General features: G+C 40.8%; 1 protein-coding gene and 1 pseudogene across 1 annotated transcript in view; one reads left to right on the plus strand and one right to left on the minus strand.

The window, feature by feature from the left end:
• LOC126253226 (trypsin-1-like) overlaps window positions 1–27734 on the minus strand; it is a 180608-nt gene that overhangs the window by 59112 nt on the left and 93762 nt on the right. The window contains exon 4 of the mRNA XM_049954414.1: window positions 10285–10420. Within this exon, the coding sequence (XP_049810371.1) occupies window positions 10285–10420 (136 nt within the window). The remainder of the gene's footprint in view (window positions 1–10284; window positions 10421–27734) is intronic.
• LOC126253827 (5S ribosomal RNA) lies at window positions 19222–19339 on the plus strand (annotated as a pseudogene).

Here is a 27734-nt window from a genome sequence, read left to right on the forward strand (position 1 = left end):
ATAGAACACGTAACTAAGTAACTAACTATGAGGACGGTGATGAAAATGATGAAGTCGACTTTCTTATCCAGTTTTAGGTAAGTCTGGTCAAAAAAATGTGATTTATGTAGTCTGTTTCTAGAGTGAATGGCGTTTATTTATCATTTCTATGCTGCTGATTAAAAAGTTAAAATTTAGTTCTTTTAAGGCATTTTTTAATATATTTTTTTACTCTCACTGTGGCTGGAGAAAGTTATATGCTGTTGGCAATACTGTTCTTCCCACCTAAGAGGTATAGACTAATGACTGACATGGGCAGATCCGTGTCTCCTAAAAATTTATTTTCCTTGCCATGTACTGAGCCTAACACCCTGCATTCTATCTCTACACACGTATGTGCAGTACTGTGTCCTATGGTAATGGTTGCAGACATTCGATGCATTACCGCTTGCGTTGAACTGACTCTTCTGCAGATGCTGTTTTTCCTGTTTTTTATTTCTATGGTCCTGTGGTTTATGCTACACTAGCAGCAATCCAGCTGACAACACTGCATCTGAAGATGGCTCTTACATCCACATCTGTAACATTTAATTTCGAAGACGAAGACGTTATAACATTATAGGTTATCACCATGAAAGCGAGTCCCCTATAGTGTTACTCTTCGATGGGAATTAAATTTGATGGCGATAGTGTGTTAATGGAAAGTAAATAATCGGATTATGTTTCGATAACTGAAAGATTGCTTATTGCAAGGGAGCAGCAGTTATTCTAGTGGTAATAAAACCAACGGTATTATGGTTGTAAAGGAAACCAAAATACTGTCGCCAGCCTAATTTGGCAAAATATTCGAAATAAATATACTGTTAATAAAGTAATGTAACTACTGTTTTGAACTCTACTTGAAACGGAAAGCTGTTTGGTAAATCGGGCAAGAAAACAACAGCAACCCTAATATATATTCTCAAATTAGTTAGCTGTGAGGAACATAGATAAATGCTTGAATGTATTGGCAACAAACTGTTTCACACTAACGTATACTGTATGTTTTAAAATGTGAGAGACAATGTTCATCACAAAGTACTACTTTATGATGGAGAAGCACATATAAATTGGCCACATGGTGCCTTTAATACTAGACTATTGAAAGACAGTAATTTTTAAATAGTTACTAAACTGTCATTTTATCTAACATGAACACGATTTGTTTCACTGGAAACATATGAGTCTGTACTAAACAGAACATAAGTGAAGCATGCAGATCCTAAATCTGTTCTGTTTTTAATAAGCCCTTGCCTGTTATGATTTTAACTGTACAAATGTCTCTAGGGTAATTATTGAACATTAGAAACACTTTCACTGTAAAATTTACTCAATTAATGGCTCAATGTAAGGTGAGGAAGCCGGAAGCAGTTCTGTCTACTGACTGCGTTTTGGAGTAATAAGACACAGTAATAATTCACATATGAACACACATAATTAAATAAAGGAGCAAATGCAAGTACACAAGTACACGAAAGAGCACTGCAGGTAGACAAGTGGAGGCTTTTGAACTATTATGGCCTGTACTTGGGTTTTTATTATCACTGTTCTAGTATGCAGCTTTTAGTATTGTGCAAAACTTTTAATAGGAATTGAAAATAATCCCTGCGATTAAATCCTTTTCAACGCTCATTATTTTGTAATACTTTTATGTACTTTGATGACCACGTGGAGCCTTTCACAAAAAATGCTAACTAACCGCTTAAGAAAATTGTTACTCCATAAAAGAAAATAATTATTTTGAACACTAATGGTTTTGTAAGCCATTATAATCGGAAACATCCGGAATATTTCGGTACCAAGAAGAGCAACCTATCGAGGTAAATGACTAAGGATAAATCAGTGTGGGCGAGACAAAGTTAAGAATGTAACAGTTATTAGTTAAATGTTCAGCAAATTAGTGGTCCATGCAAATAAGTACAATAATGAACTTTACTTGGTGGGCAGGGTGGTCTTCTGTGACCAGAAAATTAAAATCGTCAGGCAGATCATGGTTGTTGATTTAAAATGCTGTGTAAAATATCTTCTTGGCGCCGGTATTTCATGATTCAGAACAAACCAATAGATGCCATAATCTAACATCCAATATGAATCCGCAGCCAAGGCATAACTGATCCATTGTTGCTACGATTTTTGCCTCATTAAGCACTTGGAATGTTAGATTGTTGGATGCTGACCACCAACTCTCTCTGCCAGAAAGACTTGGTTCAAATGGCTCTGAGCACTATGGGACTTAACATCTGAGGTCATCAGTCCCATAGAACTTAGAACTACTTAAACCTAACTAACCTAAGGACATCACACACATCCATGTCCGAGGCAGGATTCGAACCTGCGACCGTAGCGGTCGCGCGGTTCCAGACTGAAGCGCCTAGAACCGCTTGGCCACCGGGGCCGGCCTGATCACGCTGTAACAGCATGCGTTCTCAGAAATGATAAGTTCACATACGTACATGTATCACATTGGAACAACCGAAATAAAATGTTCAAACGTACCTACGTTCTGTATTTTAATTTATAAAACCTACCTGTTACCAACTGTTCGTCTAAAATTGTGAGCCATGTGTTTGTGACTATTACAGCGCCATCTATCACAAAGCGAAAAAAGTGGTCCAACTAAAACATTCATATTTCTTTACGTACTATACGAATATGTAATAAAAATGGGGTTCCTATTTTAAAAAAATGCAGTTGATATCCGTTTGACCTAGGACAGCGCCATCTAGCGGGCCAACCATAGCGCCATCTGGTTTCCGCCTTCAAGCTAGACAAGTTGCGTTCTTTGTAGTTTTTTCGTTTGACGCTTATTTCGTGAGATATTTGGCCCGATCACGATCAATGGACCACCCTGTATATTGAAGATAAGTGTCCCAATAGTTGTGTTTGCTGACTATGTACGTAATGGCTTAATATTTTAGTAATGCTTTTATGCATTCTTTCTGTTCGCCCATTTGCCTGTATATGAAAAGATTTTGTTCGGAGTTTTCGAATGCGAAACAAATTTCACAGCTGTTTCATGAAATCTGATACCAATTTTGTGCCTCTTTCTTTAATTATGGTATTCAGCATGCCAATCTTATCGAACTATTTACCATCACTTGTGCTACTGTGTTAGCTTGTTGGTCAGGAGTTGCTAATTGCTACGAATCACGAAAGATAGTCTACTATCGTCAGTATATACTTATTCCCTACTGATATTATATAAAATTATTTAAATTATTAAAATATCTAGCCCAATCATTTAGAAAGTCTTGGATGCCTCTGCAAATCTTTGCAATGGGATTTTCCGATGATTAAGGAGAGTACTCTGGACACGGTACGCTGTCTTTCACATACCGTTCCGCATCATGTCTACTCGCTTTCCATCAGAATTTGTCAAAGACTCATCTATGCGCTGTTCTGTGACCGCCATTACCCATTAATATTTGGTATTGCCCATTTGTAGCAAAACTCGTTCATGAACGTTGTCAGAACCACCACACATGGTTCGCACTTCTTTGATCTGCCGAGTACGGTATCACGCGTCGCGATGTGAATGTCTGACAGTCTGTATCGTAGGCTTGTGCCTTCTGCCATTAAGCCATAATTTCGCGCAGTGCTTGCAGCACTCTAATTTTCCTACTGAAAGTTCCTGCATTAGTATGCTTCCTACCCAGTTTATGCAGAATTTCATAGTCGAATTCACTCAGCCTGAGTGCCCATCTTGTCAGCCAGCGTGATCTGTTATTACCGTAACTGTCTGATCATGCAAATACGCGAAAGTTGTTTACTCTGCAAATACACGCTAACATATCCTTTTTTGTAGTGGAGTTGTTCTGTTCCACACTCTGCAGTTGCCTGGATGTGTAAGGTACTGGCTGTTCTTCAACATCTATAATTTGACTTAAAATACACCATTACTGGCGTCACATGAGAAGATGAACTGCTTCTCAAATTCAGTTAATATCTGTACTGGATACAAGAAATCAAGGACTGCTGCTACTGTTCGGGTATCGGTTTTTACACCTTTTCCACTAATAACGTGTCCGATGTAGTTCACTTCTGTCTGTGCAAAATGGCATTTATCCAAGCTAAGCGACGGACACGATGTTTATAGTGTGTTGAACACTTCTTCTACACCGAGCGAGGTGGCGCAGTGGTTAGACACTGGACTCGATTTCGGGAGGCCGACGGTTCAATCCCGTGTCCGGCCATTCTGATTTAGGTTTTCCGTGAATTCCCTAAATCACTCCAGGCAAATGCCGGGATGGTTCCTCTGAAAGGGCACGGCCGACTTCCTTCCTCGTCCTTCCCTAATCCGATGAGACCGATGACCACGCTGTCTGGTCTCCTTCCCCAAACCAACCAACCAACCAACTTCTTTTACACGTTTCATGTATTCTTCCATATCTTTTGAGAATACTGTTTATCCAAGTATACCATACACTACTTAGGCTTTACTCCATGAAGCGTTTTGTATAACAGTCTCTGAAACGTAGCCAGTGTGTTCTTGGATCCAAAAGGCATTCTGCGATACTGATAAAAGCCCCATGACGTCGTGAAGATTGTTTTAGATCTACCTTCTGAGACTACTACTAGTTGCAGATATTCACCGTTGAGAAACACATGCATTGGCCCAAATCTTCTAAAGTCTCGGTAATATTGAGGTTAGGATATGTATCAGCGTCAGTTTTCACGATCAGACATCGAGAGACGCAACAGAATCTGTATTTTTTAGCGTCATTAGATGATGAGTACCAATGAGCTCCTTTAATGCCCGTTTTAGAAAGCTCTCAATTGGATAATGATGCAATTACAAGAACTGAATTACAGTAGTAAAAACTAGTCATCGTCCAATGCGACTACGTTAACAGTTTTATCGATTTCTGGTGTGAGATCTTCAATTAACATGACGCCAGTAGTGAATATCCTTTCAAAGAACTTGCAGAACTGCAAGGGCCATTTGAACCATTTTTTTTACAGCGTGATTACCTGTAAATACTACATTGATGCAATAAATGCTCAAAATGATGTCCGTCAACCTCAATGCATTTCGCAATACGTGTAACGACATTCCTCTCAACAATGACTCGTTCGCCTTCCGTAATGTTCGCACATGCATTGACAATGCGCTGACGCATGTTGTCAGGCGTTGTCGGTAGATCATGATAGCAAATATACTTACTTTCCCCACAGAAAGAAATCCGGGGACGTCAGATCCGGTGAACATGCGGGCCATGGTATGGTGCTTCAACGACCAGTCTACCTATGATGAAATATGCTATTCAATACCGCTTCAACCGCACCCGAGCATATTATGCCGGTTTGCGTTACCGCTGTTAGTGACTGACACTTCGTCGCTAAATAGAACGCGTGCAAATAATCTGTCATCGTCCCATAATTTCTCTTGTGCCCAGTGGCAGAACTGTACACGACGTTCAAAGTCGTCGCCATGCAATTCCTGGTGCATAGAAATGTGGTAGGGGTGCAATCGATGTTGATGTAGCATTCTCAACACCGACGTTTTTGAGATTTCCGATTCTCGCGCAATTTGTCTGCTACTGATGTGCGGATTAGCCGCGACAGCAGGTAAAACACCTACTAGGGCATCATCATTTGTTGCAGGTCGTGGTTTACGTTTCCTGTTTCCTTAAATAACGTAACTATCCGGCGAATGGTCCGGACACTTGGATGATGTCGTTCAGGGTACCGAGCAGCATACATAGCACACGCCCGTTGGGCATTTTGATCACAATAGCCATACATCAACACGATATCGACCTTTTCCGCAATTGGTAAACGGTCCATTTTAACACGGGTAATGTATCACGAAGCAAATACCGTCCGCACTGACGGAATGTTACATGATACCACGTACTAATCCGTTTGTTACTATTACAGCGCTATCTATCACAAAGCGAAAAAAGTGGTCCAACTAAAACATTCATATTCCTTTACGTACTACACGAATATGTAATAAAAAATGGGGGCTCTTATTTTAAAAAAACGCAGTTGATATTCCTTTGACCTATGGCAGTGCCATCTAACGGGCCAACCATAGCGCCATCTGTTTACCCCCTTCAAGCTAGACGAGTTTCGTTCTTTGTAGTTTTTTTGTTTGATGCTTATTTCGTGAGACATTTGTCCCGGTCACTATCAATGAACCACCCTGTATAGGCGTGGCATACAGTTCCAAAGTACACACCAGTACCGGTCGTTCGCCATATGAGAACAGCAGAAAGATGCCACCTCCTTCAACATGATTAAGCCTATACTTGGAGCTAATAGTGAGCCAGTAGAGTAATTTGTAAAACGATTGCGCGAAGTTTGGCAAAAGATGAAGTAAGTGAACATGAAAGCCTTAGAACGTCAGGAACGAACGGGCAACGTTTTGGGAAATGGTCATAGTATAGAACTGGTCTGTGGGTAGTAGCGCCGACAGGAGAAACTCCTATAGATAGAAGTACAGAAAAAAGTGCCATTGTCCACACCAAGTTACTGAAATGACGTTCCCAATAAAGACTAAGTTACAGTTACCAAAGAAACCCTGTGCTGCTCATGTCAGCAGAGTCAGGCCATTCAAAGGAGCTGTGAATGCATTGCCGCAAGTACCATCAGCTACACCAGTTCCAAAAAGAGCGTCTATGAAAGTTGGGATACACACAGTGCACGTTACGCACTCGGATGATAAGTAGTTTCTGATCAGATTTCTATCTTGCTTCAGGGGTTATTGTGTACATTCTTTGTCTTTGTTTTGTTAAATGCTACGATGAATTTATTTTTGTGGTGTATATCATGGGTTTTGGAAGTTCAATCTTTTCCATTTTTGTTGGTGAGTAGGATAGGAGTTCTTTTTACTGTTGTCTTTTTCTCCCTCATCTATACACATATTTGAAAAAGGGAGGGTAATGGTAAAAGTTCCTTTCTCTTAGGAATTGTACCAGCATGGACGTCCGGAGGACACTGTCATAGTCCTGATGTTGTTACACTTCGTCATGGAATGAGTACTGAATAGAGTTCAGAAGTAGCCTCTAAATTCTGGAATATTGCTTTTCAGACAGACAGATGTGATACTGATTAGCCATCGGTAGAACTGAGATTGATCTTCGACTTAGGGGAAGTAAGGTATAAGGTTCATAGGTTACAAACCGTATTCGTGGGAATACACAAGGAACCAAAGAGTGACAAACTTTTAGCGGAAAGAAGGGGTGAGTACCAAGAGCGAAGGCCCTCTTACGAGAAACTGAGAACACAGCTTAAGTAAATAACTACTGCAGCACCGCTGTCACAAGTGCGAAGAAAAATAGGGTGGCTGGACGCAGGAGCAAAGTTGCTGAAAGCTGTATTTGGTGCAGTGGACAGTGAGAGCGTACGAAACTTGACTAACACGGTGGGACAAATGCTGTCAGCAGCCGCCACTAAAACCACAGTGGAATGGCATACTACGCAGCTGTCAGTTCTAGAGTAGAGTGTGGTAAAAAAAACCACGAAGACGGTAGAGAACTAACTAAACAAGTAGGACTGTGCACGAGAAACACTATGTAAACAATAAACAAGAACTTATAGAGAGTACAGAATCAGTTAAGCGCACTAGATGGAAGAATGACTGTAGCTGCACCGTTACAAACATAGGTGGATAGCCTCAACGACGCAAAAATGGAAGTAGCAACGCTGCAAGAAGAGGTTTACCTTGCAGTAAAGACTTAGTTTTGCACTGTTGCCTCCGTAACAATTCTTAGGGGGATTAATCGAGGTACAAAAGGAATTTCCCGCAGAGCTACAGTATGTGGTGGACCTGAGAAGAAATCGGCGCTGTTGTATCATATAGCAACTGTTAGGTTAGTACCGATGGAGCAAAGTTATCTGTTTGACAAGCTGCGACATCGTCGCTATAAAACACAGTGACCCGTATATGTAATAAGTTTCCTTTAATTTACGTCTACGGTCACAATCTTTTCTGTTTAACAGATTACCGGTTTCAGTCTTTAATGACCATCATCAGATCTGTCTCATAAAATCAAAGTCCTGATTCCGCATTTAACAGTTGACTATGCCACTATGGCTGCAGTGCATTAGGACTTTGTTTTTGTGAGAAAGATCTGATGATGGTCATTAAAGACCGAAACCGGTTATCTGTTAAACAGAAAAGATTGTGACCATAGAAGTAAATTAAAGGAAAATTATCTGTGTCATTTAGATTTTCGATGGTGGACATGAAATCCCGATACCTGTCTGTCACGGTTCACCAACATCCAATAACAGAGGTGGGGGCTATATACAAGCAGATACAAGCATGAACTCAGGAAGTGATGATAACCTTGGAGCAGGAAAAAACTTACGCTGTCATGTCACTGGAAGAGTTGCGAGAACGTCGGAGAGAAAGCGTTACAATGACTCTAGCCCAGGTGGTACACACGGGCACATAGACATGTGAAGTACAGTTGTTCTTAGAGGAAATGGAAGCGACAGAGTGCCAAAGAGAAGTACCGGCCCTACGACTTCATATCCAAAACCTAGAGGGCTCTGGATTTATTCACTTTTCTCGCAAGAAACAATAATCATGAATTCGGTTTCAATAAAACTCCATGTCATTTCAAGCAAGTATGTCAATTTTTAGCTATCTACCTACATTATTCCGTGGAGTATTGAATTTTTAAATGTTAACGGACTTTTGGGTCACCCTGCAGAATGATCTCCTCTAAACGAACATATATTTATCTATTCTCAAATGGCTCTGAGCACTATGGACTTAATATCTGTGGTCATCAGTCCCCTAGAACTTAGAACTACTTAAACCTAACTAACCTAAGGACATCACACACATCCATGCCCCAGGCAGGATTCGAACCTGCGACCGTAGCAGTCGCGCGGTTCCGGACTGAGCGCCTAGAACCGCTAGACCCCGCGGCCGGCCATATCTATTCTCAATTCTAAAAGGTATGCTCCCTAGGAGCTTCGATATTTGAGTAAGAAAATTTGTTAACATTGCATAAAAACACAAATACGTTCATCGCACTAAGATGTTCACTCATCTGGGGCCGTGAAGTTTCTAAGAACCCTCAGTAGATGGCAGTACTGATTTTAAATTGTCGGTAGCGTTATAGCAAGAATGGTTCCCGAGAAGAGTGCTCTGTGTGGAAGTACTCTGTGCGGTGTCTCCTGATTCCTACAGAAAGAAATAGTTTGAAGATTTCCACAGGGCAGATATGAAATTCAACTGCCATTGTCCACTGATGCGTCTTTATTTGCGGGAAACACTACCATCATGAAGTTATCTTCAGCTCTACTTTCATAGTCTAAATGGAAGTATCTGGTAGGGCTCTAGATTGTCAGTTATAAGTATATAAACCAGTGTACCATGTTACTTTTAATGGGTCAGTCACCTTATGTCCAAATTTAACCTACAAAAACTGCTGTCAAAATTTAAAGCGCCAATGGCGAATACATTTCCTGTATGACATAAGTTCTGTTTGCAGGAACTGAGCTCCACAGCACTGTATCCACGTGTGTTCCGAGGACCGGCAGAGACGCTATAAAAAGATCATTCAAGTAGGAGAGGAGCACTTTGAAAAAGATCACGTAAACATTGAAATCGAGTAATAAACATCTGTCAAAGAAATAGGTCTCAATCTTTGTTGACCAGTCCTCTTACACTGGATGATGCCTCTCACCATTAGCAGTGTTAAAAATGCCCTTTCGCCTTTAATGTCAAATATTGACATTCGTTACTGTAAGCAATTTTTCAACTGCTAACCAGGTCTCTTCCCTACTATCTGTATGTTATTGTCACTGCATCCACCTGAGACCATCTAAGAAATCTTTGCATACATACCGAAAGTATTAGTAATTAGTAATCAGTAATCTGGCCTATCGTACAGCTTTCGTGTCTATTTTTCTAAAGATAATTTGAAAAGGTAGATCATATTGTAAGTAAAGAAGGCATACTCCAGATCGAACAATACATATTGTTAGTGGCTATTGACAATTTGATGTTCACAAAACTGTAAATAACTTCAGTCCTTCTAAGAGAAGATAAATAATTATCATCTCTGCCTCAGCCAATTACCAAGTGCTTAAATGACCATTTGAACTGATGCAGTTTAGCTGGTGACAACTTTCCAAACTGAGTTCCATTGCTTCGAAAATGGAAGTCTGCGCTGTTTACTTTGACATGCCTTGTCCTGGTTGCACTGCAGTTTAATCCATAACATGTTTGTGCAAAAATGTTTCTGGCGAGAGATACACATCACTGATGTTCTGTGATCAGACTAGGCCGCATAAACTTACCCTGAGAACAGCGATATCGTTCTGGCTTGTATCGCTGTTGTATTTGGAGTGGACAAAGACTGCGGACACAGGCACTTTGGTGGCCGACCTGATGTGCACGCTGCCCACTGACACGCTCAGCAATTTGGCGGGTATCCTGCAACATTACACGTCCAGGCGACGGACCATTAGTTACACTCATATCTGTGTATATAACTTGCAAAGTTATTTTTATGCAATTTGATTGACATTTGCTCTACTCACAATCCAGTCAGCATCGTATTAACACCACAAAAATACAGAAGATGTATTCTTCAAAATTATGTGAACAAGTCTCAGAACATTGCATTGATAGGAGCCACAGAGCAGAATGAGGAATTCCAGCTTCAAGAAAGAAAAAAAAAAAAAAGAGGCATGCCTATCACAAGAAAATTAAAATCTTTGGGGCAAAGAAGAAATTAGTGAAATCAGGAGTGACCAAACGCGAAGATCTAACATGTGAAGGGATGAAAGTATTTAACAGTGCAATCACTCACTTATACGTGGATGTGTGGACCTGGGATGGTGGAATAATCGTAAAGACAGCTACGGAAAAGCATTCTGTGACTAACATCATGGAACCTAAAAGCCTAAGTTGTCCGAGATTAAAGTGGTCTTTTGTAAAGAAACATTTCATTTTGTAGCGTTTTTTTCCTTGAAACCAGTATCCTGTTATGATCAATTACCTTCTTTGATTTACTTTTAACACTAGTTATACATTTTTGTTCACTTTTCTTACTTACAGTACCAATATAACTGTTATTTCACTACTACTTCACTAATCTCACAGGATTTTGATTAAGATGATTAATTCATTGCCAGACCCAATGAAGTGACACAAGTCATGGGACACCTCTTAATATCGTGTCGGACCTCGTTCACCTGGCGTAGTGCAGCGCCTCAACGTTGCACGGACTCAAGGAGTCGTTGGAAGACCGCCGCAGAAATATTGAGCCACACCACGTCTAAAGCCGTCCGTAATTGCGAAAAGATGGCAGTGCAAGATTTTGTGCATGAACTGACCTCCTGACTATATTCGATAAATATTATGTGGGATTCATTTTGGGCGATCTGGGTGGCCAAATCACTCTGTTTAATTGTCCAGAATGTTCCTCAAACCATTCTCAAACAACTCCCAGTGGCGTGACCCATTATCATGCATGAAAATTCCACAAATTTGGGAACATATTATCTATGAATAGCTGCAAATGCGTTAAATATTTAAATGTGTGAGAATCCCTAAGGGACCAAACTGCTGAGCCCATGGTCCCTGGACTCACACACTACTTAAACTAACTTACGCTAAGAACAACACACACACACCCATCCCCGATGGGGGACTCGAATCTCCGACGGGAGGGGCCGCGCAATCCGTGACATGGCGCCTCCAACCGCGTGGCCACTCTGCGCGGCCGTAAATGGTCTTCAAGTAGCCAGACACAACTACCTCCAGTCAGTGATCGGTTCATTCTATGTAAACACGGCCCAAACCATTACGGAGCAACCACCAGCTTGCACGGTGTCTTCTTGACAACCTGGGTCGATGGCTTTGTGGGGCCTGCACCACACTCGAACCCTATCATCAGCTTTTATTAACTGAAATCGGGACTCATATGACCAGGTCACTGTTTTTCAGTCACCTAGGGCCGAACCAGGATGGTCACGAGCCCAAGGGCGCTGCAGGTGTTTTCGTGCTGTTAGCAAAGGCACTCGCGTTGGTCGTCTGTCACCAGAGTCCATGAACGTCGAACTTACCAAAGTTCATTAACGCCAAATTTCACCGCAGTATTCTAACGGATACGTTCGCTGTACATCCCACATTCATTTCTGCGGTGTTGCTTGTCTGTTAGCATTGACAACTACGAAACCGCCGCTGCTCTCAGTCGTTAAGTGAAGGCCGTCGGTCTCTGCCTGAAATTTGGTATTCTCAGACGTTATGTCTTATGTCTGGTTAAAAATGGAAAGTGATGCGGACCTTGATCAAGCGTGACTTCCTTTTAACTGTACGGTATATGTTACATTGCATTTAGGAACTTTCGGGTAATTGAACATGTATCAATAATTACAGATTTCTGTAGTTGTATATATACATTTGGATGTAGCTGTATTGCGTTGATGGTGGATATTGAGTGGTATGACTCCTGTAGTTGATAATATAATTGGTATAATGTCAACTTTATCCTGATGCCACATGTCCTTGACTTCCTCAGCCAGTTGGATGTGTTTTTCAATTTTTTCTCCTGTTATTTTCTGTATATTTCATGTATTTGGTATGGATATTTCGATTAGTTGTGTTAATTTCTTCTTTTTATTGGTGAGTATGATATCAGGTTTGTTATGTGGTGTTGCTTTATCTGTTATAATGGTTCTGTTCCAGTATAATTTGTATTCATCATTCTCCAGTACCTTTTGTGGTGCATACTTGTATGTGGGAATGTGTTGTTTAATTAGTTTATGTTGTATGGCAAGTTGTTGATGTATTATTTTTGCTACATTGTCATGTCTTCTGGTGTATTCTGTATTTGCTAGTATTATACATCCGCTTGTGATGTGATCTACTGTTTCTATTTGTTGTTTGCAAAGTCAGCATTTATCTGTTGTGGTATTGGGATCTTTAATAATATGCTTGCTGTAATATCTGGTGTGTATTGTTTGATTCTGTATTGCAATCATTAATCCTTCCGTCTCACTGTATATATTGCCTTTTCTTACCCATGTGTTGGATGCATTATTATTATTATTATTATTATTGTCAGTCCCCCCATGAACCATGGACCTTGCCGTTGGTGGGGAGGCTTGCGTGCCTCAGCGATACAGATGGCCGTACCGTAGGTGCAACCACAACGGAGGGATATCTGTTGAGAGGCCAGACAAACATGTGGTTCCTGAAGAGGGGCAGCAGCCTTTTCAGTAGTTGCAGGGGCAACAGTCTGGATGATTGACTGATCTGGCCTTGTAACATTAACCAAAACGGCGTTGCTGTGCTGGTACTGCGAACGGCTGAAAGCAAGGGGAAACTACAGCCGTAATTTTTCCCGAGGACATGCAGCTCTACTGTATGATTAAATAATGATGGCGTCCTCTTGGGTAAAATATTCCGGAGGTAAAATAGTCCCCCATTCGGATCTCCGGGCGGGGACTACTCAAGAGGACGTCGTTATCAGGAGAAAGAAAACTGGCGTTCTACGGATCGGAGCGTGGAATGTCAGATCACTTAATCGGGCAGGTAGGTTAGAAAATTTGAAAAGGGAAATGGATAGGTTAAAGTTAGATATAGTGGGAATTAGTGAAGTTCGGTGGCAGGAGGAACAAGACTTTTGGTCTGGTGATTACAGGGTTATAAATACAAAATCAAATAGGGGTAATGCAGGAGTAGGTTTAATAATGAATAAAAAAATAGGAGTGCGGGTTAGCTACTACAAACAGCATAGTGAACGCATTATTGTGGCCAAGATAGACACAAAGCCCATGCCTACTACAGTAGTACAAGTTTATATGCCAACTAGCTCTGCAGATGATGAAGAAATAGATGAAATGTATGACGAGATAAAAGAAATTATTCAGGTAGTGAAGGGAGACGAAAATTTAATAGTCATGGGTGACTGGAATTCATCAGTAGGAAAAGGGAGAGAAGGAAACATAGTAGGTGAATATGGATTGGGGGGAAGGAATGAAAGAGGAAGCCGCCTTGTAGAATTTTGCACAGAGCATAGCTTAATCATAGCTAACACTTGGTTCAAGAATCATGAAAGGAGGCTGTATACATGGAAGAAGCCTGGAGATACTGACAGGTTTCAGATAGATTATATAATGGTAAGACAGAGATTTAGGAACCAGGTTTTAAATTGTAAGACATTTCCTGTGGCAGATGTGGATTCTGACCACAATCTATTGGTTATGAACTGCAGGTTGAAACTGAAGAAACTGCAAAAAGGTAGGAATTTCAGGAGATGGGACCTGGATAAACTGAAAGAACCAGAGGTTGTAGAGAGTTTCAGGGAGAGCATAAGGGAACAATTGACAGGAATGGGGGAAAGAAATACAGTAGAAGAAGAATGGGTAGCTCTGAGGGATGAAGTGGTGAAGGCAGCAGATGATCAAGTAGGTAAAAAGACGAGGGCTAATAGAAATCCTTGGGTAACAGAAGAAATATTGAATTTAATTGATGAAAGGAGAAAATATAAAAATGCAGTAAATGAAGCAGGCAAAAAGGAATACAAACGTCTCAAAAATGAAATCGACAGGAAGTGCAAAATGGCTAAGCAGGGATGGCTAGAGGACAAATGTAAGGATGTAGAGGCTTGTCTCACTAGGGGTAAGATAGATACTGCCTACAGGAAAATTAAAGAGACCTTTGGAGAGAAGAGAACCACTTGTATGAATATCAAGAGCTCAGATGGCAACCCAGTTCTAAGCAACGAAGGGAAGGCAGAAAGGTGGAAGGAGTATATAGAGGGTTTATACAAGGGCGATGTACTTGAGGACAATATTATGGAAATGGAAGAGGATGTAGATGAAGACGAAATGGGAGATAAGATACTGCGTGAAGAGTTTGACAGAGCACTGAAAGACCTGAGTCGAAACAAGGCCCCGGGAGTAGACAACATTCCATTAGAACTACTGATAGCCACGGGAGAGCCAGTCATGACAAAACTCTACCATCTGGTGAGCACGATGTATGAGACAGGCGAAATACCCTCAGACTTCAAGAAGAATATAATAATTCCAATCCCAAAGAAAGCAGGTGTTGACAGATGTGAAAATTACCGAACTATCAGTTTAATAAGTCACAGCTGCAAAATACTAACGCGAATTCTTTACAGACGAATGGAAAAACTGGTAGAAGCGGACCTCGGGGAAGATCAGTTTGGATTCCGTAGAAATGTTGGAACACGTGAGGCAATACTGACCTTACGACTTATCTTGGAAGAAAGATTAAGAAAAGGCAAACCTACGTTTCTAGCATTTGTAGACTTAGAGAAAGCTTTTGACAATGTTGACTGGAATACTCTCTTTCAAATTCTGAAGGTGGCAGGGGTAAAATACAGGGAGCGAAAGGCTATTTACAATTTGTACAGAAACCAGATGGCAGTTATAAGAGTCGAGGGGCATGAAAGGGAAGCAGTGGTTGGGAAAGGAGTGAGACAGGGTTGTAGCCTCTCCCCGATGTTATTCAATCTGTATATTGAGCAAGCAGTAAAGGAAACAAAAGAAAAATTCGGAGTAGGTATTAAAATTCATGGAGAAGAAGTAAAAACTTTGAGGTTCGCCGATGACATTGTAATTCTGTCAGAGACAGCAAAGGACTTGGAAGAGCAGTTGAACGGAATGGACAGTGTCTTGAAAGGAGGATATAAGATGAACATCAACAAAAGCAAAACAAGGATAATGGAATGTGGTCGTATTAAGTCTGGTGATGCTGAGGGAATTAGATTAGGAAATGAGACACTTAAAGTAGTAAAGGAGTTTTGCTATTTAGGGAGTAAAATAACCGATGATGGTCGAAGTAGAGAGGATATAAAATGTAGACTGGCAATGGCAAGGAAAGCGTTTCTCAAGAAGAGAAATTTGTTAACATCGAGTATAGATTTAGGTGTCAGGTAGTCGTTTCTGAAAGTATTTGTATGGAGTGTAGCCATGTATGGAAGTGAGACATGGACGATAACTAGTTTGGACAAGAAGAGAATAGAAGCTTTCGAAATGTGGTGCTACAGAAGAATGCTGAAGATAAGATGGGTAGATCACGTAACTAATGAGGAGGTATTGAATAGGATTGGGGAGAAGAGAAGTTTGTGGCACAACTTGACTAGAAGAAGGGATCGGTTGGTAGGACATGTTTTGAGGCATCAAGGGATCACAAATTTAGCATTGGAGGGCAGCGTGGAGGGTAAAAATCGTAGAGGGAGACCAAGAGATGAATACACTAAGCAGATTCAGAAGGATGTAGGTTGCAGTAGGTACTGGGAGATGAAGAAGCTTGCACAGGATAGAGTAGCATGGAGAGCTGCATCAAACCAGTCTCAGGACTGAAGACCACAACAACAACATTATTGTCAGTATAATCGCTCTTTTATTACCATTGTCTCATATCATCAAACACTGCTCATCTTGTCACTGTGTTTTATCGATCACTACAAAACTCACGCAACTTCGCCTTCACTCTCTGTGCCAGACAAGCGTACTTGATCTTGAACTTCCCACTTCCTCGGGCCACTTTCTCCCGCTTCCTACCTGCCTTTACAGACCTGTGCGCCTCTCTGCTCCTCTGCCCACCGCATTCTGCAAGGCAGTGGGGCGTGATTGACTGGGGCAACTCCTCCTACCTGCCACAATGCAGCAGAAACTTCTCGTCACAGCTCTACTCTGCATCTCGCTCATACAAATGTGCTACCCTTACCAGCTCACCCGACTGAGTTCTGCAGCATATTTCGAGACCTCAGCTATCATATTACATTCGTGTCGGAGACATGGCTGAAGCCGTGTATTCGTTCCAGTTCTGTAAGTCTTGATGGTTACATTTCTCTCAGACACTATAGATGTAACAGAGGAGGGGGCAGTATGGCAGCATACCTACGCCTAGATTTGTTCGCCATGGTCGTGCTCACATCTAAGAAACAAGACAAGCAGCCGGAATACATGTTCAATGAGATTAAATCGCACAATAGAAAGCGTCTCATCTGCACAGTACACAATCCACCTAAAGTTGGACAGTTCTCTAGCTTTGTATGTACACTCTTATGTCTTGAGTCTTTGGATGAATACGTAATTGCAACTGGAGATACCAACATAAATTTGCTAACAGCCCTTCCGTATCAAAATTCACACAAATATTTTCCTGTTCAAACCTTGCACTGATTCCACTTGGGCCTCTCACCATACAGCTGGCAGCAGTAGGTTTGTTTTCATATTCACAACCAAATCTCCAAATAGAGTATTTGCAATGCTCAGATTTCTGCCCTGGTTTGTCTGCTCATGATGACTTTCTCGTTGCAGCACCAAAAGAACGAACCGCAAGTGGCGAATTTTACAGATTTTAAGCTCATGAATATCTCTGAGATTACAGCTAAGGCTTATATTTCTTGGCAGGCAACGGCAGGGAATAACTTCGAAATAAATAATGAATTATCCAACTTCACTGAGAGACTCAATAATTTATACGACAAACACGCTACTCTAAAAACAGTAAGAGACAGGGGAAAACAGGTAACATGGCTTACAGACCACCTCAAATAGCTTGTGAGTGTCAGAGATGCTGCATACAGGGCATGCAGACCGCTCACGAACCTTGATAATAATCATCTCACCTACAAGCAACTAGGCAACTAAGTTAGTCAACCTGTCAGGAATGCAAAGCTCAGGTATACTCACTTGCTAACTGAGGACTTTCACAGATCTTCCATCCTGTGGAAAAATTATGATGTAAAGGAATAAGCAAACCCAAATCTGCAGCTGAACCTCGGGTTCCTATTGAGGAACTAAATGAGTATTTCGCCACGCCGATATCTTGACCTGTCCAACGCACAAGGTCGCAAACCATCGATGCCCTTAAAGTATCAGTGACTGATACAAATGAAAAATTATTTCTGTAGCTGGTAAGCCTTAATGCGTTACTGAAGTCTTTTGCGTAAATTCGTTCAGCAGCTGCAGGGCACGAAAATATAAAAGTGCATATGATTAAACTTCTAGTCGATATTTTTCTGCGCAAAATAACGGACATTTTTAACCATCCTATGACCTCCAGCCTCTTTCCAACAGCCTAGAAGCGGGAATTCACAAAATCTTAATCCAAGGAGGACTCTGCCAAACAGCTTTCAGATTATAGGCTCATTTGCATTCTATCAGCATTGCCGACGGCTTTAGAACACATTCTTCATGAACAACTTGTTAATTATTTAACATCAAACAACCTTTTACAATACTATCAGTCCCATTTCCGGCAAAACTGTAGCATGACGACTGCTCTTATAAAGTGACTGACTAACTGAAACAAGCTATAGATAAACAACAGGAGACTATTCTGTGCTTTCTTGATTTCAGTACAGTTTTCGACGATGTACAGTGGTTCCGCTCATACCTTACATCTCGCCCACATTGTGTAATGACTGGAACAAAAAGGTCACAAAGGAGAAATCTAGTATTAGGGGTCTCACAAGGATCAATATTGGGCCCATTACTCTTCTCATTATATGTTAATGATCGGTCAACTAATCTCACCCACTGCAAAAATCAGCTATAAGCTAAAGTCATTCAGTTATACCTGAGTGCAAGTCAAACAAACCTGTGCATAACCGACCAGTACGTAAATGCCGATATATTTGTCCTAACAGTGTGGGCACAGAGCAAAGGCTGGATCTTTTCTTTTTCTAATCCATCTAAAATGCAATCAAACTTAATCGCTTATTACCCCTCAGTTCAGATAATCTCTTTCACTATTAAGCCTAAATGGCACAGAAAAAACTTCTCTTCTTCTGTAAAGAACTTGTGGATAATTCTGGACCACCATTTACACTTATCAGAACACGCAACTACAGTCTGTAAGAAAACGTGTTAGCGCCACTTCACTCACTACTGAAATATGAAAAATTATTGCCTTTCGAGCTTCGAAAGAAGGTTGTAGGGACGCTAATAATATATTTGGCTATACTTCGTACGAAAGCTCACACAAGTTGGAACCGGCGATAAATGCTTGTGTAAGATGCATTTGTGATGTACACTTTGCAGACCATATCACACCAGCCTACGATCAATTAACGTGGCTTCACATCGATAAGCGTAGAGATTATCATGCTCTGTATTCGCTCTGTCGTCTGATCAGTCATCGCACTTCCTCTTATTTGTGTTCAACTCTTATTCTACTATCTGACTACTGCAGCAGCTATGCTGAACCAAAATTTTCTCTAAATCATTTTCTGCACCCTGGGCAACAGCCTTGCCGCAGTGGATACACCGTTTCCCGTGAGATCACCGAAGTTAAGCGCTGTCGGGCGTGGTCGGCACTTGGATGGGTGACCATCCAGGCCGCCATGCGCTGTTGCCATTTTTCGGGGTGCACTCAGCCTCGTGATGCCGATTGAGGTGATACTCGACCGAATAGTAGCGGCTTCGGTCAAGAATATCATCATAACGACCAGGATAGCGGTGTGCTGACCCCACGCCCCTCCTATCCACATCCTCCACAGAGGATGACACGGCGGTCGGATGGTCCCGGTAGGCAACTCGTGGCCTGAAGACGGAGTGCCTTTTTTTCTGCACCCAGGAACCCGATTTTGCAACAACCGTCCTCAAAATATAAGAGAAATTAAATTAGTTCAAAATCTCAAAAGACAGCTAATTCTCCACCTTCTATCACAATACCCATCTTCCTTACATTCTGTGCAGATCATTCTCGTCAGTCCTCCTCCATCAGAACTACTCCCTACCCCTTGTCGACAAGTTTCTCTTCCTGCCTAGCAGCCACTGTCACTGTCATTTCGTGTATATGTGGTGTCTGTTCTTTCGGACATGTCTGAGAGAACGGACACCATTTTGATTCAGTAGCCCCTATGAATTAAGACACAACGGAATTACAGACATGGGGTTTGAATGGGCACTGATTTAAATCGATGGGGAAAGTTGAAAATTTGTGCCAGATGGGGATACGAACCCGCGTCTCCTGCTTACTAGGCAGTTGCTCTGGCCGCGAAGGCATACGGACACAGTGGCTATCGCCCTTGCGCCGGACTTCCCTAGCAACTTAACCACTTACTATTAATGTACTGCCCCTTCCCCATTACCCTCAATACACGCGGCATCTCTCGTAAGAGTGCGAGTTCTCCACTTTCATCATCCATTCCGCTTTTGATAATCTAAACATGGCTTCAAATATGCTGAGCTAATCTATGTTATTGTAAATGCCCTTTACTATTATTTTTAATGTCAGTTATTACTATTATTATTATTATTATTATTATTATTATTATTATTGTTTCTTTTCTCAGACATTATGTCTGGTCAAAAATGGAAAGTGACTCGGACCTTGTTCAAGCGTGACTTCCTTTTAACTGTACAGTATATGTTAACATTGCATTTAGGAACTTTCGGGTAATTGAACATGTATCAATAATTACAGATTTCTGTAGTTGTATATATATGTTTGGATGTAGCTGTATTACGTTGATGTACTGGTGGATATTGTGTGGCATGACTCCTGTAGTTGATAGTATAATTGGTATAATGTAAACTTCATCCTGATGCCACATGTCCTTGACTTCCTCAGCCAGTTGGATGTATTTTTCAATTTTTTCTCCTGTTTTCTTCTGTATATTTGTTGTTTTGGGTATGGATATTTCGATTAGTTGTGTAAATTCCTTCTTTTTATTGGTGAGTATGATATCAGGTTTGTTATGTGGTGTTGTTTTATCTGTTATAATGGTTCTGTTCCAGTATAATTTGTATTCATCATTCTCCAGTACCTTTTGTGGTGCATACTTGTATGTGGGAATGTGTTGTTTAATTAGTTTATGTTGTAAGGCAAGCTGTTGATGTATTATTTTTGCTACATTGTCATGTCTTCTGGGGTATTCTGTATTTGCTAGTATTGTACATCCGCTTGTGATGTGATCTACTGTTTCTATTTGTTGTTTGCAAAGTCGGCATTTATCTGTTGTGGTATTGGGATCTTTAATAATATGCTTGCTGTAATATCTGGTGTTTATTGTTTGATCCTGTATTGCAATCATGAATCCTTTCGTCTCACTGTATATATTGCCTTTTCTTAGCTATGTGTTGGATGCGCCGTGATCGATGTGTGGCTGTGTTAGATGATAAGGGTGCTTGCTGTGTAGTGTTTTCTTTTTCCAATTTACTTTCTTTGTATCTGTTGATGTTACGTGATCTAAAGGGTTGTAGAAGTGGTTGTGAAATTGCAATGGTGTAGTTGATGTAATTATATGAGTGATTGCTTTGTGTATTTTGCTAGTTTCTGCTCGTTCTATAAAGAATTTTCTTAAATTGTCTACCTGTCCATAATGTAGGTTTTTTATGTCGACAAATCCCCTTCCTCCTTCCTTTCTGCTTAATGTGAATCTTTCTGTTGCTGAATGTATGTGATGTATTCTATATTTGTGGCATTGTGATCGTGTAAGTGTATTGAGTGCTTCTAGGTCTGTGTTACTCCATTTCACTACTCCAAATGAGTAGGTCAATATTGGTATAGCATAAGTATTTATAGCTTTTGTCTTGTTTCTTGCTGTCAATCCTGTTTTCAGTATTTTTGTTAGTCTTTGTCTATATTTTTCTTTTAGTTCTTCTTTAATATTTGTATTATCTATTCCTATTTTTTGTCTGTATCCTAGATATTTATAGGCATCTGTTTTTTCCATCGCTTCTATGTATTCGCTGTGGTTATCCAATATGTAATCTTCTTGTTTGGTGTGTTTTCCCTTGACTATGCTATTTTTCTTACATTTGTCTGTTCCAAAAGCCATATTTATATCACTCCTGAATACTTCTGTTATCTTTAGTAGTTGGTTGAGTTGTTGATTTGTTGCTGCCAGTAGTTTTAGATCATCCATGTATAGCAAATGTGTTATTTTGTGTGGGTATGTTCCAGTAATATTATATCCATAATTTGTATTATTTAGCATGTTTGATAGTGGGTTCAGAGCAAGGCAGAACCAGAAAGGACTTAATGTGTGTCCTTGGTATATTCCACGCTTAATCTGTATTGGCTGTGATGTGATATTATTTGAATTTGTTTGGATATTAACTGTGGTTTTCCAATTTTTCATTAATATGTTTAGGAACTGTATTAATTTAGGATGTACTTTGTATGTTTCCAATATCTGTAGTAACCATGAGTGGGGTACACTATCAAAAGCTTTTTGGTAATCAATGTATGCGTAATGCAGCGAACTTTGTTTAGTTTTACCTTGATATGTCACCTCTGTATCTATTATCAGTTGCGCTTTACATCCTTGTGCTCCTTTGCAGCAGCCTTTTTGTTCTTCATTTATAATTTTCTTCTGTGTTGTATGTGTCATTAATTTCTGTGTAATGACTGAAGTTAATATTTTGTATATTGTTGGTAGCCATGTTATGGGGCGATATTTTGCTGGGTTTGCTGTGTCTGCTTGATCTTTAGGTTTCAGATAAGTTATTGCTTGTGTAAGTGTATCAGGGACTGTGTATGGGTCTGTAATGTAATTGTTAAATAATTTAGTTAGATGTGAATGTGTTGAGGTGAACTTCTTTAGCCAGAAATTTGCTATTTTATCATTTCCAGGGGCTTTCCAATTGTGCGTAGAATTAATTGCTCTGGTGACTTCATGTTCAAAAATTATCACTTCAGGCATTTGTGGTATCATCTTGTATTAGTCTGTTTCTGTTTGTATCCACCGTGCGTGTCTGTTATGTTGTACTGGGTTTGACCATATGTTGCTCCAGAAGTGTTCAATTTCTGTTATGTTTGGTGGATTGTCTATTTTAATGTGTGTGTTATCTATTGTCTGGTAAAATTTCTTTTGGTTTGTGTTGAATGTTTGGTTTTGTTTCCTTCTATTTTCACTTTTTTTGTATCTCCTAAGTCGTTTGGCCAATGCTTGTAATTTATGCTTCCTTTCATCTAATTGCTCTATCGCTTCTTGTTGGGAGATTTTACCTAACCTTTTTCGTTTTTTGTCTGATATTTCATTTCTTATAAATTGTGTTAGCTGTCCAATGTCTTTTCTCAGTTTTTCTATTCTGATCTGTAGCCTGTGTTGCCATGCTGGTTTTGTGGGTTTCTTCTGTGTGTTGGTTGGTTCTGATCTCTGCCTACTGTGTATATTTAGTGTAGTGAGTGCTCCTACATAAACCAGTAGTTGTAACTCTTCCATAGTTGTATTTTCATTTATTTTGTTGTGTATGATTGTGTTGATAGTTGTTATTGTTGTTTCGACTTGTGGGTTATTTGGTGGTCTATGCAAGAATGGTCTAATGTCTGTATTTGTGTCTTTGTATTCTATATATGTCAACTGAAATTTTTCTTCTATATCTAACATGTGTGTCACTTCATGTTCTATTTGTGCTTGTTCTGGTGGCTGTCTTAAGATTTCGTTTTCCTCTGATTGTTTAATTGATGCGTGTTGTTCTTTGTTTGTTTTCTCTGGGATGTTTGAGTCCATTACTGTATTTTCTTCTGATTGCACATTATTTTGTTCCGGTATATGTTGTACTTGTTGTTTGATGTTTTCTAATTCTGACTGGGGTATCCTGTTATTTTTGATTATTACACGAATCTGATCAGCTAGTCGTTGTTCTGTTAAAAATTTTAATTCCGGGTATCTGGTAATAAATGTTGTGTATACTTGTGATCTGTATCCAGTTGTGTTGGTTCCTAAGTTTGTTGCTTGGTAATAACAGAACATGAGGTGTTGGTCAACTTCATCTGACCATCTCATCCTCTGTCTTTGTTTTCCTTCTAGAGTGGTTGCAGGAAGCATGTCCTGCAAAACACCTCTATTTGGAATTAAATCATTTTCCGTGTGGCTAGCAGTGTCGTTACCATTGTGGACAGGCATAGGGTTCAAGCGTCGTCCCCTACCATGACAGCGTTTGTCCGAGGCTTCATTAGTTCTGTCCTGAACCAACTAATCACACTAAAAGGGGGGTTAGCCCTATTAGTGGTTTGTTCGTTTCGTCGCCTTTTACGACTGGCAGAACATACCGAAGGCCTATTCTTTTCCCGAGCCTCCACGGGGTTTATTATTATTATTATTATTGATAATTTGTAATATCTTTGGTATATGTCACTCAGGATCAGATGTACGAAAGGGCCTAATCTGGTCGAGATAAATAAGCAATTGATAAATATTACATTACTAGTACGAATTTATCTTGGTAGTATAGTTGCTGATAGCTGAAAGTGCCTGATCCAAGCTCTTAAAAATCCTATGTTTATACTCTAACTTTCTGCGTTTTCTATTGCTTGGTTAGTAGTATAGTAGTAGTTGCTTAGCCTCTTCGACAAACTAACACGCTGATCGGCATATCAATCAGATGAAAAAAAAATGTGATTTAAATCGCCTTCTGATGCTAAGTCGTATGTACAAGCTTAATAATCTCTAGCATCTGTCCTGCAGAGCTAATTGAGGAAATTGGTGTGAAACACATCCTGGTCTCTGGATTTCACAAAATGTCCTATCTGTAAACCACAGTCTTCAGGGCGGAACAAGTTGTAGTATTAGCAATGATTCTGTCATCACGTTTCTTTTGATACATTACACGCTCTCGACTTACAACGAGAAATGTGATTGGATGCATTGAAATCAGGGATAAGCAAGTGTCACTTGTGTGTTGCGTACCCTGTTATAATAGGTGCACACACTCCTTCTTTTAGAGGTCTTGGTGTGATGGTGTGCTGAGTTGCATGCTGCTGTAGCTCAGCCACTATGAGCATCAAGTTGGTAATATGAACGTTGTTGTCCCTCCATTTATCATAGACTCTGAAAGCTGATAGTACACTTAGTGAGCCTGCTACGATTGAGATCGTTTTCAGTTCAAGCAGCCTGACGCACTGCAGAGTTTGTACGAACACCACTCTATGTTACGCTTCAGCATGATTTGACAGAAGAAATTGTTTGCTCCACTTGGAGATCAATGCGAACGAAAATATTATCCAGACATGGTTCACCATTTCTTTTCTACACACCAGTGAACGGACTGCATGCTACAAAAAAGTGACGTACCTGGAAGCCATGGACGAATATCAATCTAACATTGTACTTGTACATACCATCTGCGGGTACGTAAATAATTAGACTTCCAATTTTTTGTGTTTGTTAGAACGACCACCAGAGGGCATTAGCGTTGTTCGTGTTTAGTGTTGTTACAGGGCCTGGTAGGGAGTATAATTGGCGTGAAGAGAGTCAGATCTTGAGTGGTCACTGTGATGGGCACGAAGATCCTGTGTATTCGTGTGAGACAGCGTTAGCACAACCTGACAGAGTTTGTAAGGAACCTCATTCTCGGTCTCCCTCTGGCCTGCTGGTAGAGTCGTGCTATATCCAGATCTGTGAGGCTTTTGGATGTAACAATGGTCCAATGCTGGAACACGAGAGCAGGGATACTCGTAGTCAAGGTTTCGGCCGACTGTGGTTGACCACCACAAGGCAGGATTCCCATACTGAGCACCAAGCAAACTGTAATTCCTTCACATCTGCGCCTGCTAGTCAAGAACAAGTGATGGACTCCCTGCAACCTTCTGAGTCATCACACACCACTGGTGAGAGCCTAGCACCAGTAGAAGTAGGGAATTACCGTCCCATGCATAGGCTGCTGTTAACAACACAGCAAAACGGCTGCATTTGGACTGGTTACATCATTGGGTATCATGGACTGCTGATCAAGGGTGTCGCATTGTCTTCAGTGATAAATAGCAGTTTTGCTGTTCCGCAGATGATCATCGTTGGCGAATTTGGTGGCGACCTGGATAGAGGTCCCATTCTTTTGGAGCAACATAGCAGTGTTACTTATGAAGTCATTGTGTGAGCACCCCATCGGATATGCCTTCAGGTCACGGCTGATGATGACTGAGGCAACTCTGACGGCATGACAGCACGTCACAGGCATCCTACATCCTCATGTATTACCTGTCATGCATGTCCGCCTGCTTAGCTGAGTGGTAACGTGCTTGCCTACCATGCAGTGGGCCCAGATTCGATTCCCAGCCGGGTTGGAGATTTTCTCCGCTCGTGACTGGATGTCGTGTTGTCCTCATCATCATTTCATCAGCCGGCTGCTGTGGCCGAGCGATTCTAGGCGCTTCAGTCAGGAACAGCGCTGCTGCTATGGACGCAGGTTCGAATCCTACCTCGGGAATGGATGTGTGTGATGTCCTTAGGCTAGTTAGCTTTAAGTAAGTCTAAGTCTATGGGTCTGATGACCTTAGATGTTAAGTCCCATAGTGCTTACATCCATTTGACCCATAATTTCATCCTCATCACCGGCACGAGAGTCGCCCAATGTGGCGTCGACTGAATAAGACTCGGCGGCCGAACTTCCCCACATGGGGCCTCCCAGCCAACAATGCTACATGCTCATTTCATTTTCCCTTTCATGCAACTGCGTCTTGGTTCCATTTTAAACTGAACAATACTTGTTCACAAATGGTATTTATCTTTACATACTGTATGCATATTGTTAAGGTACTCCAGTGCCCAGCAAGATCCCAGGTCTGTCCCCAATTGAACACATGTGGGACCAGCTTGGACATCAACTGTGCCCCAGTGCCATACCTTACATGTCAAGGACCAGAACTGTTTTACTTTCTTAACGTTAAATATTTAAAACATTAACTCATTTGTAAGGTAATCAGACATTTGGAGCTGTTTTATATTTCGGAGGTTGATTCCTTAAAGTTTTGGAGATTTGGAGGGGGGGGGGGAGGATTACTGGTCCGTTAAAGCAAACATCCATTTCTCCTCTAAATACTTGTGAACATGTTAACAAAAACGTTAACATATTACTCCTCTCATGATGTCATTTAAGTGAAACTAGCTGTGATTGAATTATATATTACTGGCACAACATTTACAAAATTCTCTTACGTCAGTGCTGCAGCAGAAAAGAATTCAGCTGCGCCATATCATGGCTGGCACCGCAATAAGGTCTCATAGGACTCTCACAAAGGACAATTCACTGTTTCGAAACCTATATCTAAGATACTATTTTGGCTGGTCATGAAATTTGATTAATTACATTTTCTTCTTCTTCTTTCTAGCTTTATCCCTTGATGATGGGCTTAGTTTTATTATTCCATAATACGGCAAGAATTTATTCACGCCATCTCATCGGACACCCTTCCTACTGTCACCATAGTCAACGTGAGTGACTAAAGAGGACAACAACATCCGTCAGTGAATCACATAAGCTTTTTCTGTGTGGTTGTGGCGGTACATTGGCGTGCCCGCCACTTCTTCTAGAAAGTGGAACCCAAAGAGGATGATGCCCTTAAAAGTATCTGACTACATGCTACTTACAGGCGTAAATCAAATGGTCAGTAGGACCACTGATTAAACAATGCTTATCATGGGGCTATAGATACTTACTTTCCGTGTCCGGAACTAGACTTCAGACTTCCAAAAATCAGCAGCCAATATGTCCTTGTCATTTGCCTCCCATAAGTCATTCATTGTGCAGGGCTGGCCTAAATATGGACAGATAAGCAGGTCTTGAGGATCCTGGACAGAACCACACAGACAGAGAGTGTTCTCATTCTCTTTTAGGAAACCCCATTGCTGCAGGTTTGTCTTGCACTTTGGCACTTCTACCCTCATACGGTTTAGGGTTCTCCAAACTGTGTATGGTAGGTCTCCACCAGGCGCCAGTTCTTCTTTTACATCTTTATGGGGGTTTCTCATGTCGATTTCCCACCTATTCAAACGATTCTCTGCAGCCGACCCTTCCAGGGCTCG

Source organism: Schistocerca nitens, chromosome 4 (assembly GCF_023898315.1).
Source record: "Schistocerca nitens isolate TAMUIC-IGC-003100 chromosome 4, iqSchNite1.1, whole genome shotgun sequence".
In the NCBI taxonomy this organism is placed as follows: domain Eukaryota; kingdom Metazoa; phylum Arthropoda; class Insecta; order Orthoptera; family Acrididae; genus Schistocerca; species Schistocerca nitens.